The sequence below is a fragment of the Cryptomeria japonica genome, chromosome 10 (genome assembly GCF_030272615.1).
Source record: "Cryptomeria japonica chromosome 10, Sugi_1.0, whole genome shotgun sequence".
NCBI lineage: Eukaryota > Viridiplantae > Streptophyta > Pinopsida > Cupressales > Cupressaceae > Cryptomeria > Cryptomeria japonica.
Genome location: NC_081414.1, coordinates 352,797,131 through 352,818,655, shown reverse-complemented (window position 1 = coordinate 352,818,655; position 21,525 = coordinate 352,797,131). Strand labels below are relative to the sequence as shown.

At 36.1% G+C, this 21,525-nt stretch overlaps 1 protein-coding gene across 1 annotated transcript in view; it reads left to right on the top strand.

Moving 5' to 3' along the window:
* The window catches only part of LOC131051682 (uncharacterized), a 48,228-nt gene extending 31,993 nt beyond the window's left edge, over positions 1 to 16,235 (top strand). Inside the window, exon 2 of the mRNA XM_057986280.2 lies at positions 15,802 to 16,235. Coding sequence (XP_057842263.1) covers positions 15,802 to 15,957 — 156 coding nt within the window. The 3' untranslated portion in view covers positions 15,958 to 16,235. The remainder of the gene's footprint in view (positions 1 to 15,801) is intronic.
* Positions 16,236 to 21,525: the final 5,290 nt, after the last annotated feature.

Below are 21,525 nucleotides of genomic sequence, written 5' to 3'. Positions count from 1 at the left end.
GTTTAACCCTTTTCCTCATTCAAGCAATTTCAATATTTCCAAAACCGCCTCAGGAGGAGTTACACCACAATCATGCCTCCATCCTTAATGCGTTTTTCCTGTCTCAAGCTCCTTGGAGAAAGTTCGACATTTCATGCCAAAAGAATGCTTGAGAGTTTCTTTTCATATTTTCTAACCTTCTTATTTCATATCGAAAATAATGAATTATGTTAAGTCCCTTTATCTTAATTTGCTCGATAAAAAATATAACTTGCTCATTAATTAATAATATATAATGTGTGTGGCGTTATGAAAGGGGGATTGTAAATGTTTTGTTTAATACTTTATTTATTCATGCCACTTATTATACCTCTAGCGACTAGAGGATGGGTTTTCTTTACAATTAAATAAATAACAAGGTTTTTACCATTTCTTTTATTTTTAAGGTTACTTAACCTTTTCAAGAGTTTTGCATAACATATTCATATATTTATATATATGCCTTATGTATGCATGCTTATGGGGGCACGTATACTGTCAAGTATACGTACTCTCATATACATGCTATGCATAAGATATATATATATATATATATATATGATAAAACGTGAGCCTCTGCGAAATTTAAATAATAATTAATTCTAAATTCCTTAAAATAATAATAATGAGTTACTTCGAAACGCAATAAAAAACCTAGGGTGGTGAATCCTAAAATCTCTGTATGGACCAACTAAGTTACCTGATGCGACGACTGACGAAGTTTGACAAGTCAATCATGAGACTACCTGACTTAGGGTTAGGGTTTTAGACGACATTAGTTACCTCCGACCTATTGATACTTATCCTCCCTTCGCAAAGGACGATGATCTCTTGCACACACTTGGACCAATTTTAACGAGTTAGATCAAAATTTGTCCTATTCTGACATTTCATAGATCATTGACAAAAGTAAAACATCATGTCATAATGTTAACTATCAAGTCATCAATTTACCATTATGATTCATCAAATCATCATTTTATGCATAGTTGACTTCATTCAAAATGCATGAACATATGAGCATATTCATTCAATTTAAATGTGAAAAACTAGGGCACATTCATTCAATTAAAACATGAAAAACTAGGGCACATTAAACATCGTGCAAGTATAGCATAGATACACCAGGGCACACATATATCATGGTGTAATCACAACATATTAATAACTAGGGCACTAGCGGGATGTAACATACACAGTCATATTGTATATACACAGTAAGGTTGTGCATATACAATATAACTGTGTATGCATAGAGGCCTGAGAATTAAATTTCTGAATTAGAAAAGTATATGTATGTTTAAGCGCCTTGAAATGTATAGTTGAGAGTGCATTCTTGACAGACGGGAAACAATAGACTCAGGGCTTGATATTTTATGATTAAGAAGAATTAAAGTAAAACCCATGAACAAACACTATAACCTATTGTGTTATAAGTCACAGCTGTGAACAACTCTTCTGTTAGTAATTAATATGTATTGGGATTAAGAACAACAAGGCTGGTTGAGTTTATATCTGAAAATGAGTAAGACAAGAATTACCTTCTAGTTGTAAATAGCATGAGGGTTTATAACATTTTAAGTATATATATATACTTTAACATATACTTGTATGTGTATACGAGTTTGGGTTATAACCGAAAAATTGTAGAATAAAGCTGATTGAAGACATAAAAAAACATTATGCCTTAGTATAGAGGATGTACAGGGTCAAGAGACTTGTAATATGAAGAATTTACCTTTTTATTGAGCTATTTCAGATTTGTCTAAGTCTGAATAGTCAAGACAACAATAAGGATAAATTATTTGGAGATTACCATTGATTATGATAAAACTAATACCCTAGTCTAGGAAGGTAGTGGGTAGAAGGGCACCGCTCTACCTCGATGCAGATAGCATCACCATTGGAAGAATACCCTTATGATGCTAGGGCAACAGAGACATGTCAGGGATGGTTTACATTCCATACTTAAGGGTTGATTGTACAGTTGGCGGCTTTTATGCCCCTTACTTTCCCATCCTAGGGAATTAGTTGTATCATTACAAATCTTTGCAATCATGAATGAGTAGAAATTTAATAGTAACTTTTAAAAGTATTAGTGTTGATAACAAAAGAATATTAAACAATTGTTTGGTCATAGTACCTAAATGAGTTCAGTTGAACCTACTCGACTCTAGACCTATGCCGAGAAGGGTGGTGATCATTGACAACACGTCTAATCATGCTTGTAGTCTTTAAACCTTGACCAAGGTGGTGCTGCATATTGCAAGCTATTGTCAGATCATTAGAACCAGAAACACCTCTAGTTAGGAGTGTCATACTAGTAGGGAGTTACCCTTAGTGTATGACCGACTAGTTTGTGTAGGTCCTAAAACACCAAGTCTCAGATGGCATGAGTTCCACTTAATGTTACCACCTTGCGAAAGGTCGGGCCAATCTAGCCGGATATGGCACAGAGGACTAGTAAGTCCGTGGTTGGGTGGAAAAGCGCCCTGATGATACTTTCCCTCCTCACTGGTATGCTGTTAAAGCTATGAAGTTTAGAATGTTAGCATCAGATGAAATGTTATCTCTAAACCCTCTCTTTCATTTAATGCAATGTTTAGTTACTTTCATATCTTCTATTTATGTTTGGTTTAGATCATTGTAATTACTTTCAGATATTGTTCATCTCTAAAAAAAAAAAATTTCTCTTCCTTTATATGATAATATGCAATGTTCATGTTAACTGTTTTATTCATTTCAGCATGTTGCATTTATGTTTTATTCGTTTCAGTATGTTACACTACTTTTGGTCATTTGTGGACATTAATATATTTCCCCCCCTTTTTTTAAACCACTTTTCCTCATGAGTGTACCATAATAGATCTATGTGGCACTCTTAGACATGTCCTTAAAGATTTCTTGGTATCTGGGATTGATGACCTAAACCATATCTGGGCTGCAGCTGTTTAAATTTATTATATTTCAGTTATGTTTTATTAGCTATTGCAGTAATTTAAGCATTACTTTTAGTTTGTAGTGTATTATGCATAGTTCCATGGAGTCTTGGAATAGGGTGATGGGGGACCAAGGGCCTTGATCTGGGTACAGTGGGGAATGGTGCTGCAAACATATATAGGACTTGAAAAATCAGTTATAAAAAAAGGAATAACAAATGAAACTTTGGAATACTAAACACATTGCATTGAACAATGAAAATAGCAAATGTCAAATATCATATTCAAAATGATGGCTATGTTGAAAATTCAAATGCAATGGCCAATGGTTCGATGCTTCTAATCATCCTTAAAGTCCATGCCAAGCTCCTTACTCAAATTATTGGACTCCTTAAGGTCAAACTTCGTTAAACCAATACCAACCCATCCAGTTTGTGCTACATCACATTGACATGAGTTGGCTTCTCTAGCTTTACATCCCATCGGATTGCTGATCTCTCCTTGTATATAGGTGTAAAACCTTTTGTTTCACTTGTCTATTTGATTCTTTGCATTGTTGTACTCTTGTTTCATGTTCTTTCTTAAATGTATGCAACTGCAATGGACTGTTTCTTATTGTTGATTATATCCATTGAAGGTGGAAAATATAGATTTGTTGAAGCGTTGTAGAGCAAAGAGGGGTACAACCTTCTTTATAGATGAAGAAGAGAATATATCAAGACCTTTGCTCCTAGGGCAAAGATGATGATGGTGATAATTTGTAATTTGGCTGGTTGTGGTGCTTTCAATATAGTTTAATTAGAAGATTACCAAATGGAGGCCAAATGTGCATTATTTTATGGTGGTTTGGAATAGGAAGTGGATTTTGTGTGGCATGGAGGAGGAATGCTTATTTTAGTCAAGTTTGTGTTTGTTGTTAAGTTGGTTCCATGAGCATTGTGTGCCAAGAGCAGCAACCATCTCTTAGATCAGCTATTTGTTAGAATTCCTTTGGAATCCAACCTCTACGTCAATTGTGTGGTAGAATATATATCATTATTGTGATTGTACAGTTGATGATTTAATTATTACAGGTAGTTAGAATAGGTTGATTAATGAGGTAAAAGAGAATTTATCGAGTCATTATATGCACGCATATGTCTTGTAGTTGACTTCTAACAAAAAAGATAGTTTAATTGCTGAGGTAAAAGGAATAATTTATCAAGTTATTATATGCACACATTTATCTTGTAGTTGAGTTTTGACAAAAATGATTCATGCTGGGAGGGTTGAAATTAATATCCTTAGATGGTTCAAATTTAAAACCATGTTAGTGAGATTTTGTTTTGGAGGCTGATTATTTACCTACTTTGTAGAAATTAAAATTAAATTCAATCTAATAATTGACTTGGGTTTGTGAGTCCTCCAAACTATGGTCACTAGAATGTAGCAAAACAATCTCAAGGTTTTGAAAGTGCATTGCATTTTGCAATCGAGTGTAAGCAATTTGACAAATTTGGGCTCAGATGGATTGACAGATGACAGAAATCTATATTGCATGCAACATGGGTACATGTTTAAATCTGTCTTGCATGAGAATCAAAGATTCATTGGATTATCAATGGGACATTTAAGAAAAACTAGGAAAAAAGATAATCACAAAGGAAAATTTAGACAACGGTTAAATGGCAACTTTTTGTCCGGTTTGGCACTTTTGCTTTGTGTATTTATTATATGGCCTTGGGTTTGCCTAGGGTCTGGCCTTGGTGCCCCAGTTTCCTTGTGGGTGCGTTTGTAAATGGTAGAAGATGACTTTCCTTGGTAATGGTTTCAAAACATCGATACGTTCATTGTCACACATGCCAGGCTGAATAGGGTTTTGAGAAAAGAAAAATGTACAGATGAAGTGTTATGGCACATACCTAGGGGGTTAGAAGCAGATTTTAAAGATACAAAATTGCAAGGGTAGAATTGAACATGCACCTTTGTACATAAAAACACCATTTCAAAACAAAAAATGTATACAAGGCCACAAGATGTTGTAGGGCTGTTGGAGTTAGTCTTGCTTGTCATTATCTACTATCCGTGATGATGAAAATTCTCTGCAACACACAGAATTTTCGAATCACCTCTGTGTGGCAAATAATAATTATCACTCTAGATGTTAGTAGTCTTTGTTTTCCTTTGTCAATAAAATTCATACTTGTATTTTTATAATATGTTCATGTGAAACTTGGAAAAACGGAATTAAGTTTTAATGCTATTTCAAAAGGTTCAAACTTGTGTCATATCAAACAATTTTAGTTTAACAATTCATTTAGTTTGAAGGTGGTTTGTAAAGGGTGCAATAATAAAAAGCAACTTATGTTTACTTTTATGAGATAAATTTATATATTATTGCACAAGTAATTTAAAACCTAATTTAAAAAAATTGGATGAATGCATGGTCTGAGTTGTAGAAGTTGTTGTGCACATATATAGGTGTGCACCTACTATAGAAAACGTAATTTAAACAATCTTCAAAATAGAGTACAGATGTGTGCTTACAAGTGGTGGAAGATGTGTTCTTGTGAGTATTTGGTTTTTGTTGTAAATTATGAGTATATATATGGGTTTAGTTATGAGTTGAAGGTTTGGGTTTGCATTACAGCAGATTCTTTTTCTCTAGATTCAGTTGGTTGGATATGACCATAGTCATACATATACATGTACATACACACACAGGCACATATATATGACCGACCATATACATATATGTGTGTGTGTGTGTACATTTATATATTATGGACATACCCAGAAGCACTGAACCTCGGGAAAAAATATATATGGCCGTACGTAGCTGTACTGAAACTTGAAAAAAAGAAATCTGTCATATTGATAAATATATATGTATATGTACGACCATACCCAGCCATATTGAATACGGGGAAACAAAATTAGCCATATAGCAAACCCATACCTGAACTGGCAACTTAGACTATACGCATGCTTATAATGAGGTTAACTAATATAACCTCCTAACCCATGGGAAATAGCTTCCTTAATCAAGATGTAATTCTAATAATATATTATATATATACACGTAGTCACCAGAAATCATGGGTGCAGGGATGGAGATATGGATGCAGTGCACGTTGCTATAATGGAGTTTACTGGTAAATATGAATGATAACCACTCAAGATATCGTTAATCAATTATTTTAAATTGCAGAAAGACATCAACCTGAAGGTGCCTATCTTGTTTTGCTCACCATAATTAATCATTTGATTACTTTTACCTTTACCTTTATTTAATTATGTATTTATTTACATTTTTGGCATGCAAGTAGAAAGACTATTCAAAATTAGTTTCTTGTTTTGGTTATGGTAATAATTGGAGTTTTTAAAGTTGTTTTTTGATTCTGCAAATATGGTATACATAACACTTTTTCACAGGCTCCATTTCCATTAATAATGGATTTAAAAAATGTCAACTCTTAAGTGTATGATAAATGTTTATTCACCTCAGTTTATCACTGTTACAACTTTCAACCTCACCCCAGGTCCCACAATAGATTGCCCCTTGGCTTGATAATAACATTCGATTCAAATTAACTACATATAACTAAAATCATAGGACTGTTTAAAAAAAGATAGGAATGGGTTGCTGTGAATGCAACTGGGAAAGCGGTTCGGCTGATGGAATTTTATGTAAACCAAAGCTGACATAGGTGTGATTAACCAGTGAAAAAGTTTGTTTATCAATCATATTCCAAGAATATGGAAACCCATCAGCTAATCGGGTGAAAGATTAAATTGGAGAGTTAATTTTACATGAAGGTCAATAAGTAGGTAGCTTACTAGCTTCACAAAACCTACCATGTTCGTTTTAAATTTCAATATGGCCATTAGGGGGAGGTTAGGAATAATGCTCTTGCTGATGCATATGTCATGGCATACCATACAACCTTCCTGAGATATGATTAGGGTACTGTTGTGACGTATTCACACATCGCCCCATTGCAAATGGGGACCCCTACTTTTTGCTTTCTAGGGTTAGTTTTCTCGGTCTTTTAGGTTCTTGGTTATTAGCCTTTGCATTGGTAGTTGTCAGAGAGATCATTAGGATTGCAAGCTCTGCTTGAGTTGAGGTGGGTCAATAGGTGGTCCAAGTTAGGGTTTCTTTGGAAGCCTTCTCTAGGTCAATCCTTGCTCTTGTTTCTAGGTTAGGTTTTGATTGAGTTTGAGGAAGTCCTTATATCTTGCTAGCAGTCTTGCCTTTTGAGACCTAGGGCATTTAGTCAAGGAAGTGATGAGGAATTTGAGTGAATTTTCTTAGAGGCCTCTTTTGCTCCCAGTCTGGACCTCAAAGCTTGCCCCTACATCTTGACTGAGTGAAGAATGACCTATTTTTGCATTGTGAACAAGTTGGAATGAGTTAAAATAAGGAAATTGAACTTAAAAGACAAATTTCTCTCTTGACCCTTCCAAAGGGTCCAAAGCGAAATTCTTGGATAGGTCCTGTCCTTCCAGAGGTACCTAAGCGAAATTGTTAAAATGCACTTTTCATTCAAACTTTTGACTAGGCGTCTCCTTAAGGTGGTTTGTTAGAGGTAAGAGCAATGTGATTAAGGGAGAAGTTTGAATGTTTGAGTGATATCTAAGGCAATTCCTCAATTTCGCTCTTGACCCTTTGAAAGGGTCCAGAGCGAAATTTCCCAAAGGACCTAATTCTTCACCAAAGTCATTAAATGGTTGGGCAAATTTGCAAGAATATGGAAGGAAAAGTATCAAAGATCAAGTTTAAGACAAAGCCAAGTGAAAAAGGAGGTAAATTGAGCCTAGAAGAGCAATTTCGCTCCTAACCCTTCCAAAGGGTCCAGAGCGAATTCCTTCATAAAGCATACTAGCTTGCTCAAACCTATGAACTAATCCTTTTCCTATGCATTTTTGAAAGCAAAGCACCTTGTTTTAATAGGGAAAGGTTGGAAATGAAGTCAATGAAGTCAATTTGAGCCTAAAACATCAAATTCGCTCCTGACCCTTCCAAAGGGTCCAGAGCGAAATTCTTAGAAAACCTTTTTTCCTCACCACTTTGATAGCAAGTTGACTGGAATATGACAAGACAAAAGGGAAATGGAGAGGTACCTAGGCAACTTGAATGAGAATTAAGCTTGAAAATGCAATTTTCGCTCTTGACCCTTCCAAAGGGTCCAAAGCGAAATCCTTAACTAGACTCTATTTTGCCTAATGCACTAAGAGGACCTTGTTTTGAGCTAAATAGATGGCGAATTGACTTGATTATGGTAAGAGGAGATTTGATAAGTCAAGTTTGAGGTGAGTTGGGAGGAAAAGAAGTGTGAAGTGAGCCTATTGGCAAATTTCGCTCCTGACCCTTCCAAAGGGTCCAGAGCGAAATTTCTTAAACACTTATTTTCTCCTTGTTTGAGGTCAAAATCTTAGTTCCTAAGGCATGGTTGAGAGGAGATGGATATATTCTTGCCCTAAGAAGTGAATTGAAGTGGAGGAAATGATGGATTTAAGCCTAAAAGACAAAATTCGCTCCTAACCCTTCCAAAGGGTCCAAACCGAATTTTTCTAAGACCTTCCCTTTTGCTTCAAAAATGGACTAATTTCATGCCTTGGGACCTCAACTAGGACATTATCATGCTTTGGAGACAATTGAAGTAAAGAAAATGATGAGAAAGTGAAGGAAAATTGAGCAAAATAGCTATTTCGTTCCTGACCCTTCCAAAGGGTCCAGAGCGAAAGTCCTAAAAACTCCTTTTGCTCCCAATTTTGTATCAAGCCTTAATGTTGGTTGAGGTGAATCGAACTTAGAGGCATCCGTAGGCATGCATTTGAGTAAGTTGTGGTCAAAAAATGTGAAGAATTTGTCCTAAAACACCAATTTCACTCCTAACCCTTCCAAAGGGTCCAGAGCGAATTTCACTATAGGGCCTGTCCCTGGAAAGGGTCTAGAGCAATTTCACTATAGGGCCTGTCCCTGGAAAGGATCTTGAGCGAATTTCATTCTAATGCCCTCTTGTTGATCATTTAAGGTGAGAAATATCATGTTAGAACAAATATATCATGTATACTTAATCATCCTTTGTTTGTTTTGTAGATTAACAAAATCAAGATGGAGGAGGATCAGGCCAGGACAAGGAAGACCTACTCAAGTTTCATCATCCTTAAGGACACTTCAGATGCATGAAGGAGGACTTGAGGTGCTTTTAAAGCGTTGGAAGGTTTCAAGTGTTCGAGGAAAGCATTGGAAGATTTCAAGTGTTCAAAGGGTCGCAAGCAATAGAGCAAACTATCCTCAAAGAGATCACATGATATCAGAAGAAAGATCCTGTAAGCATTTCAAGGCGAAGTGGGCTACTAAGGAGTGATCTGACCATAAAGAGGCTTCATCAAACATATGGGAGCCAAGGGGTTACATCATTCATTAAGTACATCAAGGATGAAGGAAGATCAACCAAGGCACAAACGCAAGACAAGGTGGCATCCCAGTCACTATTCCTCCAGACAGATAGCTCCACCTCAGTATGTCCAGATTCAATGTAATGATCATTTGTGTAGAGGATTTGGTCGATCATAGGTGATCGAGTTGGGTTTATGTAAGAGGTTTTAGACCTTCGGTATTGAGCTTAGCCGGAACTGTAATCTGACATGTTTGATGTTATCATAGGCAGTTCTTCTTTCCAGATTGTTGTCTGAATATTTTGAGGTGGTTAACCTCTTTTGTAGTCAGTGAGACTCCATTGTGATGAGCAGTGCGCTCTAGGCAGTGTGCCTTCTTGCATCTGTAGGCCCCTTATTGTAATATTTATTCATATGACTTGACTCACCAATGATGGCACAAACTTCGAGGCACCTACCCTTGAGATCTATTGGTCCACACTCATGGAATGTAATTTTCTTATTGGCTAAAGGAGTTTGTTGTAACAAACCCTAATTAGGGTTTCTATCTTGTAATCCTAGCCATTCATTCTCAATCAATCAGAGCCATCAAATTGTAAAGAGCTCCCTATATAAGGCTCTGGCTCTTCATTTGTAAGGGTTAATAGTTAGGAGCTAAGAGTTAGTAGCTAGAATAGTGAATAGAATAGCAATAGAGTAGATTAGGAAGAGAAGGCAAGAAATTGTTGCCTTGGTTGTTAAAAGACTCCATTTTCATTGAAGATATGGTGAAATGTGTTGTTTCTTTGCAATATGCATGGTCTCTTGTCAAATCTTCATTTTAGATGATAGATAATTAGCTTGAATGAAGAAAATTATTGAATGCACTCGTGTGGAATCCGCCTAGTCCAAATCACTAGCCCCTTGCTGATTGTAAGTGCGCCCTGCGTGGTCAATTGGCATAGAATGAGTTTAATCTTGATTCGTTACACGTCTATTGTTCATGCATTATCTTGAATGGTGATCAGTGTCTGATGGTGTACGATTTGAACATATTCGAAGCATCCCTTAGAAGATCGCATTGAGTTGGTGTTGAATTGTTCAGCCTGATGGTGAGACCCAACCCAGTAGGACTCCACCTAGTCGTTCATCCATCTTCTTGCATTCTAGGTCCTAGAATAGATTCTCTTAACACTATGCTTTTGCCATTTCTTTATCTTCCAGCCAGTAGATAGGATTCAAGTTCCAGCAGATTAAACACTCAGGCCATCAAACGTAAGTCCCCTTGTGATTCCAGCATAATCACATCACACCAACAAAGCTTATCCACATGTAGAGAACCTACATACCAGAACCTTGGAGTTGCCTCGATTGATCCTTAGGCGAAATCTTCAGCATTTGGGGAAACTTTGTTCAAGAGAGGATAAGATACCTTGGTATTTTATTCTGTGTTCGCATGTGCATGAAAAACACATCAACAGGTACTAACTAGGATTTGTTAACCATATATCTTTCCTGCAGATTGAGAGTCATGTATGTAAGCATGGTTTCTCTTAAATTGAAAATGAAATGCTGGATGTCCAAGGTCATAGAATGTCAACAAATTCAGTATTTAGATGAATCAAGGATTGAGCAAAGTTTTACCACTCCTGAGCACATTGCTCTTTTATTCTTTTGTTGTATATTTTGCCCGTGCTTTCTATAATGCAGGAGTAGAGTTACTTGTTAAACTTTTTCAGAGATTTGACAAGAAAAATTCAACCTTGATCTTCACTTAAATTTAGTATGGATAACGATATATGATAACTTTGTGAGTTTTATCCATTTGTATCATCTCTTGAAAGAGTATTTTTAATGATTTTTCAAATATGGAGCAATTCTGAATCTGAAGGAAAAAGATATAGTTAAGGTGCTTAGACTTGGTATTTTCGCAATGCTTTGCTGTTTGCTTGGGGTTGTTATTTTTTCACACATCCTAGTCTGTGACATCTTGCCCTACTTTTTTAGGTGCCATGTTTATGCTACCTTAATGCCCATGTGTCTCCTTTGTATCTGAAGTCATTCTTCTCTTTTCTGCATGCTGGTAGAGTCTGTTGGCAGAATGCTTCATAGCCGCTGTTTTTCTTTTTCCCTTTACCTTTGCAAACTTTTGAAGCGAGATACATTTGACTTGTGTGTTTTAATGTTCCTCTTGACTATGCACAGGTTTAAAAATTGTACAAAGGCAGGCTTAGTTGTAATTGAACAGAACCTTGAAAAGCACACAATGCTTGGACTGCATTTGTAGGCATTTTTAAGTCAGCTTTGACAAGTTTTCATTTTCCTTGTTGCCTTAGCTATTGTTATTAAATAGTGAATTTAGATATGGCAAGTTTCCATTTCCCTTGTTGACCTAGCTATTGATTTTGAAGCAGTGTTAGCAGTAGCACAAAATTTCAGGCTCAACTATCCAAGTGCCTCGTTGAGTTCATTGCTTTATTGTGTGGCAGCGTGTTTAAAGAGTATGTTGTAACATACACTTACAAGTTGTGCAAGCTATTAGAATTGCTTGTTATTAGGAAAAATCTTGGCATTTTTCCCTAGGAAAAAATTCTAGTATATTTACTGTTGTGACATTTTCACACATCGCCCCATTGCAAATTGGGACCCCCTACTTTTTAGGTCCTCTTGGTCTTTTAGTTTTGGTTCTTTGGGTCTTTTCACAGAAGTCCCTTCGGTTTCCTCGAGCTGCAAGTGTTTTGATGAAATTTGATTAAGTTTGCAAATCGTTTGAGTAAATTTGGCTAAGTCTAGAGCTTGTTTGGTCCATTTGAGGTCTTTTCCTTAGGGTTTTGGGAAAAAAAGAACATTGCATTGGAATCAAGGCCCTTCAAGAAAGCTACCAGTGAAATTTGAGTGAATTTTGAACAAATTTCTATTTCTAGAAAGTTCCTTTTTTTTAGGGATTTCATTGCCTTCCGGATTGTCTTTATTTTGCCAAAAATCAAACTTACTATTTTTAGTGTCATCTTGTCCTAATTTGCCCTAATTTTGATGTTTCAAAGTACTTACTATTTTTAGTAAGTCTATTTTTAGCAAGTTCTTCATAGGTAGAGGTCCCGACACCGAAAATTGAACATTCTTGAATATTTGCCTAAATCTGGAAAGTTGAAAAAACAGGCTGGTGATTGAAAAATGACTGTAGAATTGCTTCTTGAAGTGGAAAGCACTGAAAATCTTCATAGTCTAGCAGAGAAAAATCCACTTCAGTCCAAGATGGCATCCCAAACCTAGAAAATGATAAAAAATGGCTAAGCTAGGGGAGAAAGTCAAGAAAATCCTTTATCCTGGCAAGAACATATTCCTAATTAGGGGGCGTCAAAATAGGGTCTTGGAGGATTTATCCTTCCAAGACCAAAATCCTTCACATGGGTGCTCATGCATGAGATAGGGCCCCAAATTGGGGTTGTGTAGGAATTTTCCTCCACAACACATTTTCTTGCACCACTATGAAATAGCGCCCAAGCAAGGTATGAGAGCGCCAATTTGGCCTTGTGGAGGGATTTTCCTTCGCAAGCCAAATTCATGTTGCATATGCTTCCAACACCCAAACTCAAGACAAAGCGCTAGATGAGGGGTGTGAAGGAATATTTCCAAGGCAATGAATTCTTGCATGGGGTAATTTTAGCGCCCAAGGATGGATAGATAGCGCCAAACTTAGGCACATGAGGAATTCATGAAGGACTCAAAAATCCTCCTTAGTGTGTCTCTAGCACCCATGTTCAGTTGTGGAGCTCTAGATGAAGATAAGGAAGGATTCTTCCTTCCAGACAAAATCCCTCCATGCCATCGAAACTCCGCCCAAGGCATGAACAAGAGCACCAAACATAGGTGGAGAAGGAATTTCCATCCCCAAGCAAGAATCCTCCACAAGGCAAGATTAGCGCTCAAGCATGGTGAGTGGGCGCCAAATAGGGGTTGTGGAAGAATTTTCCTCCACACCCAAATTCCTCCACATGGTGATTTTCACACCCAAACAAGGTGAAGAGCGCTAGGTAGAGGTAAGGAAGGAATTTCCTGCTTGGTTATGAATTCCTCTACATGATGAAATTGGCATTGAAAGAGGGGCATGGAAATCCCAGTCAAGGAAGAATTCAAAATTCTCCCTCAAGGATGAAAATCTCGTCCGAGATGATGAAATTTCAAGATCAAGGTAAAAATTGGCCAAGGAAGAGAATTTCCTCTCTCTTGAATTCTAGAGCTAAAAATAAAAAAATTCCTCAAAAAAAGGAAAGGTGATGAATTGATCAAAATATTTCCTTTAGGACTGAATTCTAGGAAAGTAAAAAATTGAAAAATTAAGTGTTGAAATTCCTTCCTTTAGGACAAAAGTCTTGGAAAATGTGAAATTTGGCTACGGATTGAAGAAATTTCTTCCTTGGGGGTAAAGTAGAATCAAGGTCAAGGAAGGAGCGCCTAAATTGAGTTGTGGAGGAATTTTCCTCCCAAACCAAAATTCCTCCTTCACATGTTTCTAGCGCCCAATCCAAGAGAGGAGCGCTAGAGAGGGGTAATGGAGGAACTCTCAAAGGAAATCATCAATTCCTCCTCCAGGATAAACTAAAGATGGAATTCCAAGCAAGGAAGAAATCACACTCAAGGATGAAATTGAGATAGAATTCCAAACAAGGCGGAAAATTCACCCAAGGAACAAAATTCATGAAGAAATTTTAAGATGAAGGAAAATTTGGCCAAGAGAGAATTTCCTCTCTTGAATTCTGGAGCCTAATATGGAAAAATTCCTTAAAAATAGGAAAAGTGGCAAATTGATCAAAAATCTCCCTCGAGGCATGATGAACACAAAAACATAGAAAAATTCTTTCAGAATAATTTTTTTCTCTCTCCAAAATCTAGGCGTACAGGAATCCTTCAGAAGTGGAAAAGATTGTTAAAATTTTTCCGAGGCAGGAAAATCTTCCATAATGTCTTCTGTGAGCCCGGAATGGAAAGATTCTTGTAAAAGATGAGTTGGCGACATTCAAAGGGAATATTCCGTATTAATGAAGCACAACTTGGAAAATTATGAAAGTTCCTATGACAGCGGGGTCCACTTGCATGGCAAGAATCTACTGGGTGCATGGCAGCATGGTGGTGCATTTATTGCTAGTGGACATTTGGATGGAATAGTGGCATACTTAATGCATGGCGGCTACTATATTCCTAGAAGTCATGGTGCATTCAATGCACATTGGGCGAATTTGGAGGTGATGGTGCATTTATTGCACAATGGGTGATCTTTTGCATGAGGGTGCATTTATTGCACAGTGGGCACTTTTTTAATGTAATGGTTAATTAATGCTTTATGGGTGCTATTTTTGGCAGGAATGTAATCAATTGTTAATGGGCATGATGGTTCATTAATGTTTATTCCCACCTTGTTGCATTATGTGTGTGGAATCTTTTGGGTCAAACCTTAATTAGGGTTTGTATGTAAACAAGGCTGGAAGCCTATATAAAGGGGTGATCCCCTCATTTGTCAAGCAGGGAGATTTGTATGAAATTGTTGCAATAAGTTGTTGAGATAATAACAGTGAAACATTGTTCTCTGATAGTGTCCACTTAATTTTTTTTTTTAAAACTTGCATGGTTTCACCTTCCTCACTTAGAGTAGAATCTTATTTTCAAGCACTTAGGCGAACGAAGTTGATTACAATGTTCTAAGGAGAAGATCGTATGCTCATACCTTTTGTTGGTAGATGATTTCTATCAACAAAGCAAGGTTGGACTGAGCTATTATTATGTGTGTGCTTAACCTGAATTGTTGGATGAACATTCTTCTCTGATGGTGTTCATCGGTGGTTTAGAATCTTTTAAACTCAGCCCTTGAAGATTGCACCTGTTTCATGTAATTGTCTACTAGTGGTGGAGTGAAGCATGGTTGATCCTATCCTCAACATTGCTATCTATTGAGTTCTTAGATTTAGCTTAGTCTTCCTAAACCCTTTCCTCTTTAATTTCAGTTCATTCGAAGTAGAAGCATCACATAATTGCTATATCCAATGATGAAGTTCTAGCCACAGCAAAGAAGTGAAAGAATGATCCAAACGTAAGTCCCCTTGGATTACCAGCAAACATCAAGCCAAACGAGCCTATATCTACATAAAGTCGCTAGTATGCAGTTGGAACCTTGGAGTCAATGTATGATCTTCCTGCAATCTTAGCATACATTTGATTTTGATCAAGAGAGGATAAGGTAGCCGTTGGGAAACTTTATTTATGTTGTGCGTGGTCACAAAACGCACGTCAACATTTACCACTGCAACTGGATAATTTACATATTTGAAATGGTTTTTTATGCTCCTGTTTTTTCTATGCAATTAAATTATGATGATTTAATTACTACCGTGTTATGCCATGTCATGCAGTATTGCTTGGTTCTACAGTTCAGACATATCAGTTTTTTTTTTCCTTAATAGTGTTTTTTCTCTGCTGCTTACAGTTGGCTGAAATAAGAAATGCAAATAGTAATCTACCTGTCCTTGGAAAGATTGCTACAGACAATGATCAAGAAGAATATGAGGGTGAACCTGAAGATGAAGAAGCTGACAATGCAGAAGAGAGTGAAGGGGATGAATTTGAGCAAGAAACTGGCTGAATGCTTGCCTTTCATCATGTCATGTCAGTGTACAGTACCCCATTTCCACAGATCTTTGAATTTAAAAAAAATGATGGACAAACTTTCAGAAAAATATTTTAAGAAACTTGCAGAATATTTAGGCTCACATGTGATGCAGGAAAACAAATTTTTATCCTCTAAACTGTTTTAAGTACAGATAAGAACAATAGAGATGCATTATGTGTGATGTGTTGTTTTATTGAGATTGAGTGTGACTTTAAGTGCATCTTTTAATCATCTTTTAACCTAATTTTACATATCTTGTCTCAAATTTATTTATTATATTCTAGCTCTGTGCGAAGTAATACAGTGTGTTTTGTGTTCATATTCAAAATATGCCAACCCAGAGCAAATATGGCTTTAACGAATAATCCATTTCTTTATTGGTTTCTTATTAGCAATTTTAGCTGCAACTTGTTTTTTATTGCTGTCAGATTGGTGTAAGGCTTAGGAAGGGGAAAAGTTGTGGGAGTTGGTAGGGTCAGGCTTCCCAAGGACAGAATCTACCATTCCTCTAAATATTTAAGGCTTATTGAGAGGATCAGTTCCACAAGGTTACTGAACCTATCTATTACATACAAAGCAACCTTGATAATGAATACCGGAGGAACTGTGTTTCTGTAGCATTTGTCACTGGAATGAGTTTGATGTCAGTCACTCATTTAGGTGAAGAAAAGAATAATCCATCTTTCATTGCAGGAATGTATTGAGTAGATGTGTGTTGTGTTTACTTCAAATTTTGCAATTTCTGAAGCTATATGTTTATCACTGTGCATGAATCTTAAGTGAAATTATCTGTTACTTTATTGTAAAGATCATGTACCGTAACACCTGGGGTTCAGTCATTCAACTTATTGGCCAGGAAAATTAATGAAAGCTGCTATAAAACAAACCCCAACAAATATCTTCAGTCAGGTTGAAGATAAGGTTCATCCTATTTTGTCAGTGGACTATAGAAAACTGCCAAAGGAGCCAAATGATTACTGTATCATGAGAACGATCTGGGTGAGGCTCTCTCTGAATGGCGAAATGGAATTGAAACTGGAACTACTATCCTCATCCTTCTGTCTTGGGGTTTGCCCAACCCAAAGGTTTCTACGTCTCAGTATTCGTGCAGCAGTTTTCCCCTCCTTCCAGCCCCAGTAGCCAAGTGGACTGTAAACAATGGGAACACCTTCTCACTCCCTCTTCTTTATAAATTTTTTGTTACTCTGTGTTTCCATTTGAAACTTCAGTAGCATCTCAACTCTTAGTGGCATCCCAGGTTCCTGATCCTTGAATGCTATCCTGATCTAAGGGGTTCTTATTGTTTCTAGAATGAACTTTCACCTCCTTTGGATTGCCGTGGAACAAAATATGTTATTTTTTTTTTGTTTGTAACCATCCTCGTCAAATTTATGTAATACTTTCTTCTTTCTACATAAATGAGCACAGTGCAACCAATCTAAAAAATCAAATTTTGAATTGCACGTTATTTTATCTCATTTATTTAATTGTCTTATTAGATGAACGGTTAATAATGCCCTTTCATTTTTATATAATTTATATATGATTTTTTTTCTTCTCTTTAAAAAGTTCTTTTGGTTGCGGAATAAATGGAAGTTTTTTGTTTTTTTTTGTTGCTTTGTTCTTTGTATCTTGTCCATACGATGTACTCTAGTTTTGATATTATGTTCGCTTTGTGTTTGAATTTGAATGATATGTAGATGTAAGTGAGTTGTTTATGCACATCGAGCGATGTTGAAGACACAAGACTAACCATAGACGATGATTTTCATATTTGATGGGTTGGTTGAATGATGTTAGACGATGATTTTTCATATTTGATGGGTTGGTTGAATGATGAAGGGAGAGTTAATTGATCATTGGTATTTTAGTGTATTGTGTTTTTTTTTCATCTTACAGCTCTTCTTTCGTATAATATTTTATTTGCATTGGATAGGTCATATCTGAAATGTTATATTGTATGTATTTATTAGTTTATTCAAAATAATCAAGATAATAATTTTTTTCCCCTCAAATAGTTAATTATGATGTGTGCACGTTTGGTTGAGGTACATAAGTGTCACCTCTTTTTGTTCTATTAATGCAGATTAGATTTCTTAGTAGATAGAATAGAGGTATCTTTTAATTTATGTTTCACAAATGATGCTCTTACTAACCTATAAATCTTGCAGGTTGCTGCAAGTGTAAGGAGGAATACACAGTAAGTTAATTCACCAAGTATGATTGTATTGCTGAGTGAGAAAATAGATCGATTTTCCAAGGTATATACTTATTGATTTTTGTACTACCTTCATCAATATGTTTGTGAATTATATATATATATATGAGGAGGCACATCGATGGATAGATATGTATGTCTCCACACGTGTGGAGACATGTCTCTCCACTGATATGTCTGTTCATTTAATATTACAAATATCATACCGATTCATAATCAGCAGTTTCATAATGCATTACACAAATCGTTTAATATTACAAACATCATATTGATTCATAATCGGTAGTTTCATAATGCATTAACACAAATCGTTTCATTTACCAAACCGATTCACAATTGATAGCTAACTATTCATTTAATACAACTGATTCACAATCGGTATGTTAAAATGAGGAATCATTAATCGATATACATTATCAATTAAGGTAAATCGATACACATTATCGATCTATGGTAAATCGAAGAAGATAGTCGATACACTCTATGGACAGGGTATAGATCATGCACGATCACAAATTTATACTTGGAAGATGATTGATATATGATCAGCCATTAGATCATTTAATCAGATTTTTTTAATTCATGATAAGAATATTAATGTATGTATATTAATGTATATACATATAATAATAATAAACTCAATTATTATTATTATTATGTATATTGGTATACATATATAAATTATTATAATGATATAAGTCTCATTCATGACCATATTTATCTGACCGAAGCTATCATCTTTAACACTCCCTCTTAGCTAGGGAGGATAAAATATATCCAAGAGCATAACACAATAGATCCATTAATTGTGCCAAAAGAAAAATACCTTATCAAGATATCGGGAGATATGGTATAACCAATAATATCAAGTCACATGATATTCACCATACCTCATAAATATCCATCTTTTTTAGTATGTGCACTTGGCATCACGTCTCATGATGCCTACCATAATGGATATCAGATCATGGCATATCCACTAATATTAAGACTCATAGTATCCACCATGATGATCTCTTGCAAATTTATGGTTTATTTAATGACATCAAGTCTCATGATATCTACCATAACGTCTAAGAGATACTAACTATCATGATATGTCCACAGATATCAAGTCACATGATATCCATCATGATAGTAAAATTGATCATTGTAAAGTCGTCACTTCACAACATCAATTTGATACAAGTGCTCATTATTGAAAAATCGTCACCTTTCAACAATGTCCACAGGGGCCCATGAAGTCATGGAGTCACACACATGACGATAGAAGAGTTTACACATTAAACATCTTTAAATGTTAGTACTAAGAAAATAATTAGAGACTCAATCTCAAATTTAATTTACATTTTCAACCATACCAAGTTTATCTCGAAAGTGTTCAACCTTTATCTTGGAGAGTGGCTTGGTGAGGATGTCTGCAGTTTGATCACTTGTACTAATGTACTTCAGCTGGATCACATTCCTTTCTACCATGTTTCTAACATAGTGATAAGGAATCTCAATGTGTTTTGATCCATCATGAAACACTGGATTCACTGAAAGTTTAATGCAACTCTGGTTGTCACAATATATGACAGTAGGATTCAAAGGTTGACCAAACAGTCTTACAAGCAATTTCCTAAGCCACATTGCTTCTCTTGCGCCCATGGAGGCTGCAATGTACTCAACTTCTGTAGAGCTTTGTGCAACTGAGGATTGTTTTCTACTGATCCATGAGATCGTTGCTGATCCTAAACTGAAGCAACATCATGATGTGCTTTTCCTGTCAACCACACTTCCAGCCCAATTTGAGTCAGTGTATCCATGTAGATCTAGGTCTACATGTTTGTATCTAAGACCACATCCAATTGATCCTTGAAGGTATCTCAGAGTGTGTTTTGCTGCAACAAGATGTATCTCCTTTGGTTCACACATAAATTGACCAAGTGCATTCACTGCATAACAAATATCAAGTCTAATGTTGACCAAATACATCAAGGATCCAATTATCTGTCTGTAGAGAGTGGGATCTGCAAATTATGAGTCTATTGTTGCTTCTTTCAATTTGTGCAGATTTGTTTCCATAGTTGTAGAAATGGGTTTGCACTCCATCATTCCAAACTTTTTCGAAATGTCAATAGTATACTTTCCTTGATTCAGCGTGATGCCATCTGCCTGTTGCCAAACTTCTAATCCAAGGAAGTAATGTAGGATACCCAAATCCTTCATATCAAATTATGAAGCTAAGTCCTTTTTACATTGGGTAATTAGGTGATCTTCTCTTGTGATTAATAGGTCATCAACATATAAAATAAGAATTAACATATCACCATCAATTACCTTAAAGTAGAGGTTTGGATTTGCATCATTCTAGGAAAACCCTAACCCCAAGAGGTAGTGATCAATTCTTTCATACCAGGCTCTAGGGGCCTGTTTGAGTCCATACAAAGCTTTCTTCAATATGCAAATATGTGATTCAGCCTTATGTATTACAAATATTTTAGGTTGCTCTAGATAGACTTCCTCCTCGATCGTGCCATTCAAGAATGCAGTTTTCACATCCATTTGATGGATCTTCCATCCCTTTAATGCTGCAATAGCAATTACGGCTCTAACTGAAGTGTAACGAGCAACATAGGCAAAAGTCTCTTCATAATCAATTCCCTCTTTCTGAGAGAAACCTCTGGCAACAAACCGAGCTTTGTGTTTTTCACTGCTACCATCTGCAACATGTTTGATCTTGAAAAGCCATTTTGATGATACAATAGATTTTTCTTTAGGTCTTGGTACAATATCCCAAACATTATTTTTTATAATGGACTAATACTCTTTTGACATAGCATCTTTCCACACTTGATGATTGAGAGCCTCTTCAACACAGGATGGTTCTGAATTTATGAACTCGCTCATCAAGGCAACATAACTAGAGAATCTATGAGGTCTCTTGCTTTCCTTGAAGATTCCCTTTGGTGCTATATAATTCTTGGCTTCTTGAATCATCTTCCTAGCCCAAAGAGGTCTCTTTCAATTTTCATTACTGGGTTCATTTAAGGGAGCAATTTGATCTTCACTATCAATTTCTTTAGGAGTCTCCCTTTGAATCTTAGGAGCATGATCCTCTTCCATATTGTTAGAAGGATCTTGATCTCCTATCTCAAGAGAGCTTTTGGATTTCTTGAAAGCAATGTCTTCTTAAAAAATGATATCTCTGCTAAGTTCAATTAATCTTTGGCCAGGTATGTATATCCTATAGGCTTTAGATGTTTCACTATAGCCTACAAACACTCCTTTTCTGCCTGATGGTTCTAACTTAGACCTCTTTTCTTTAGGTATATGTAAGT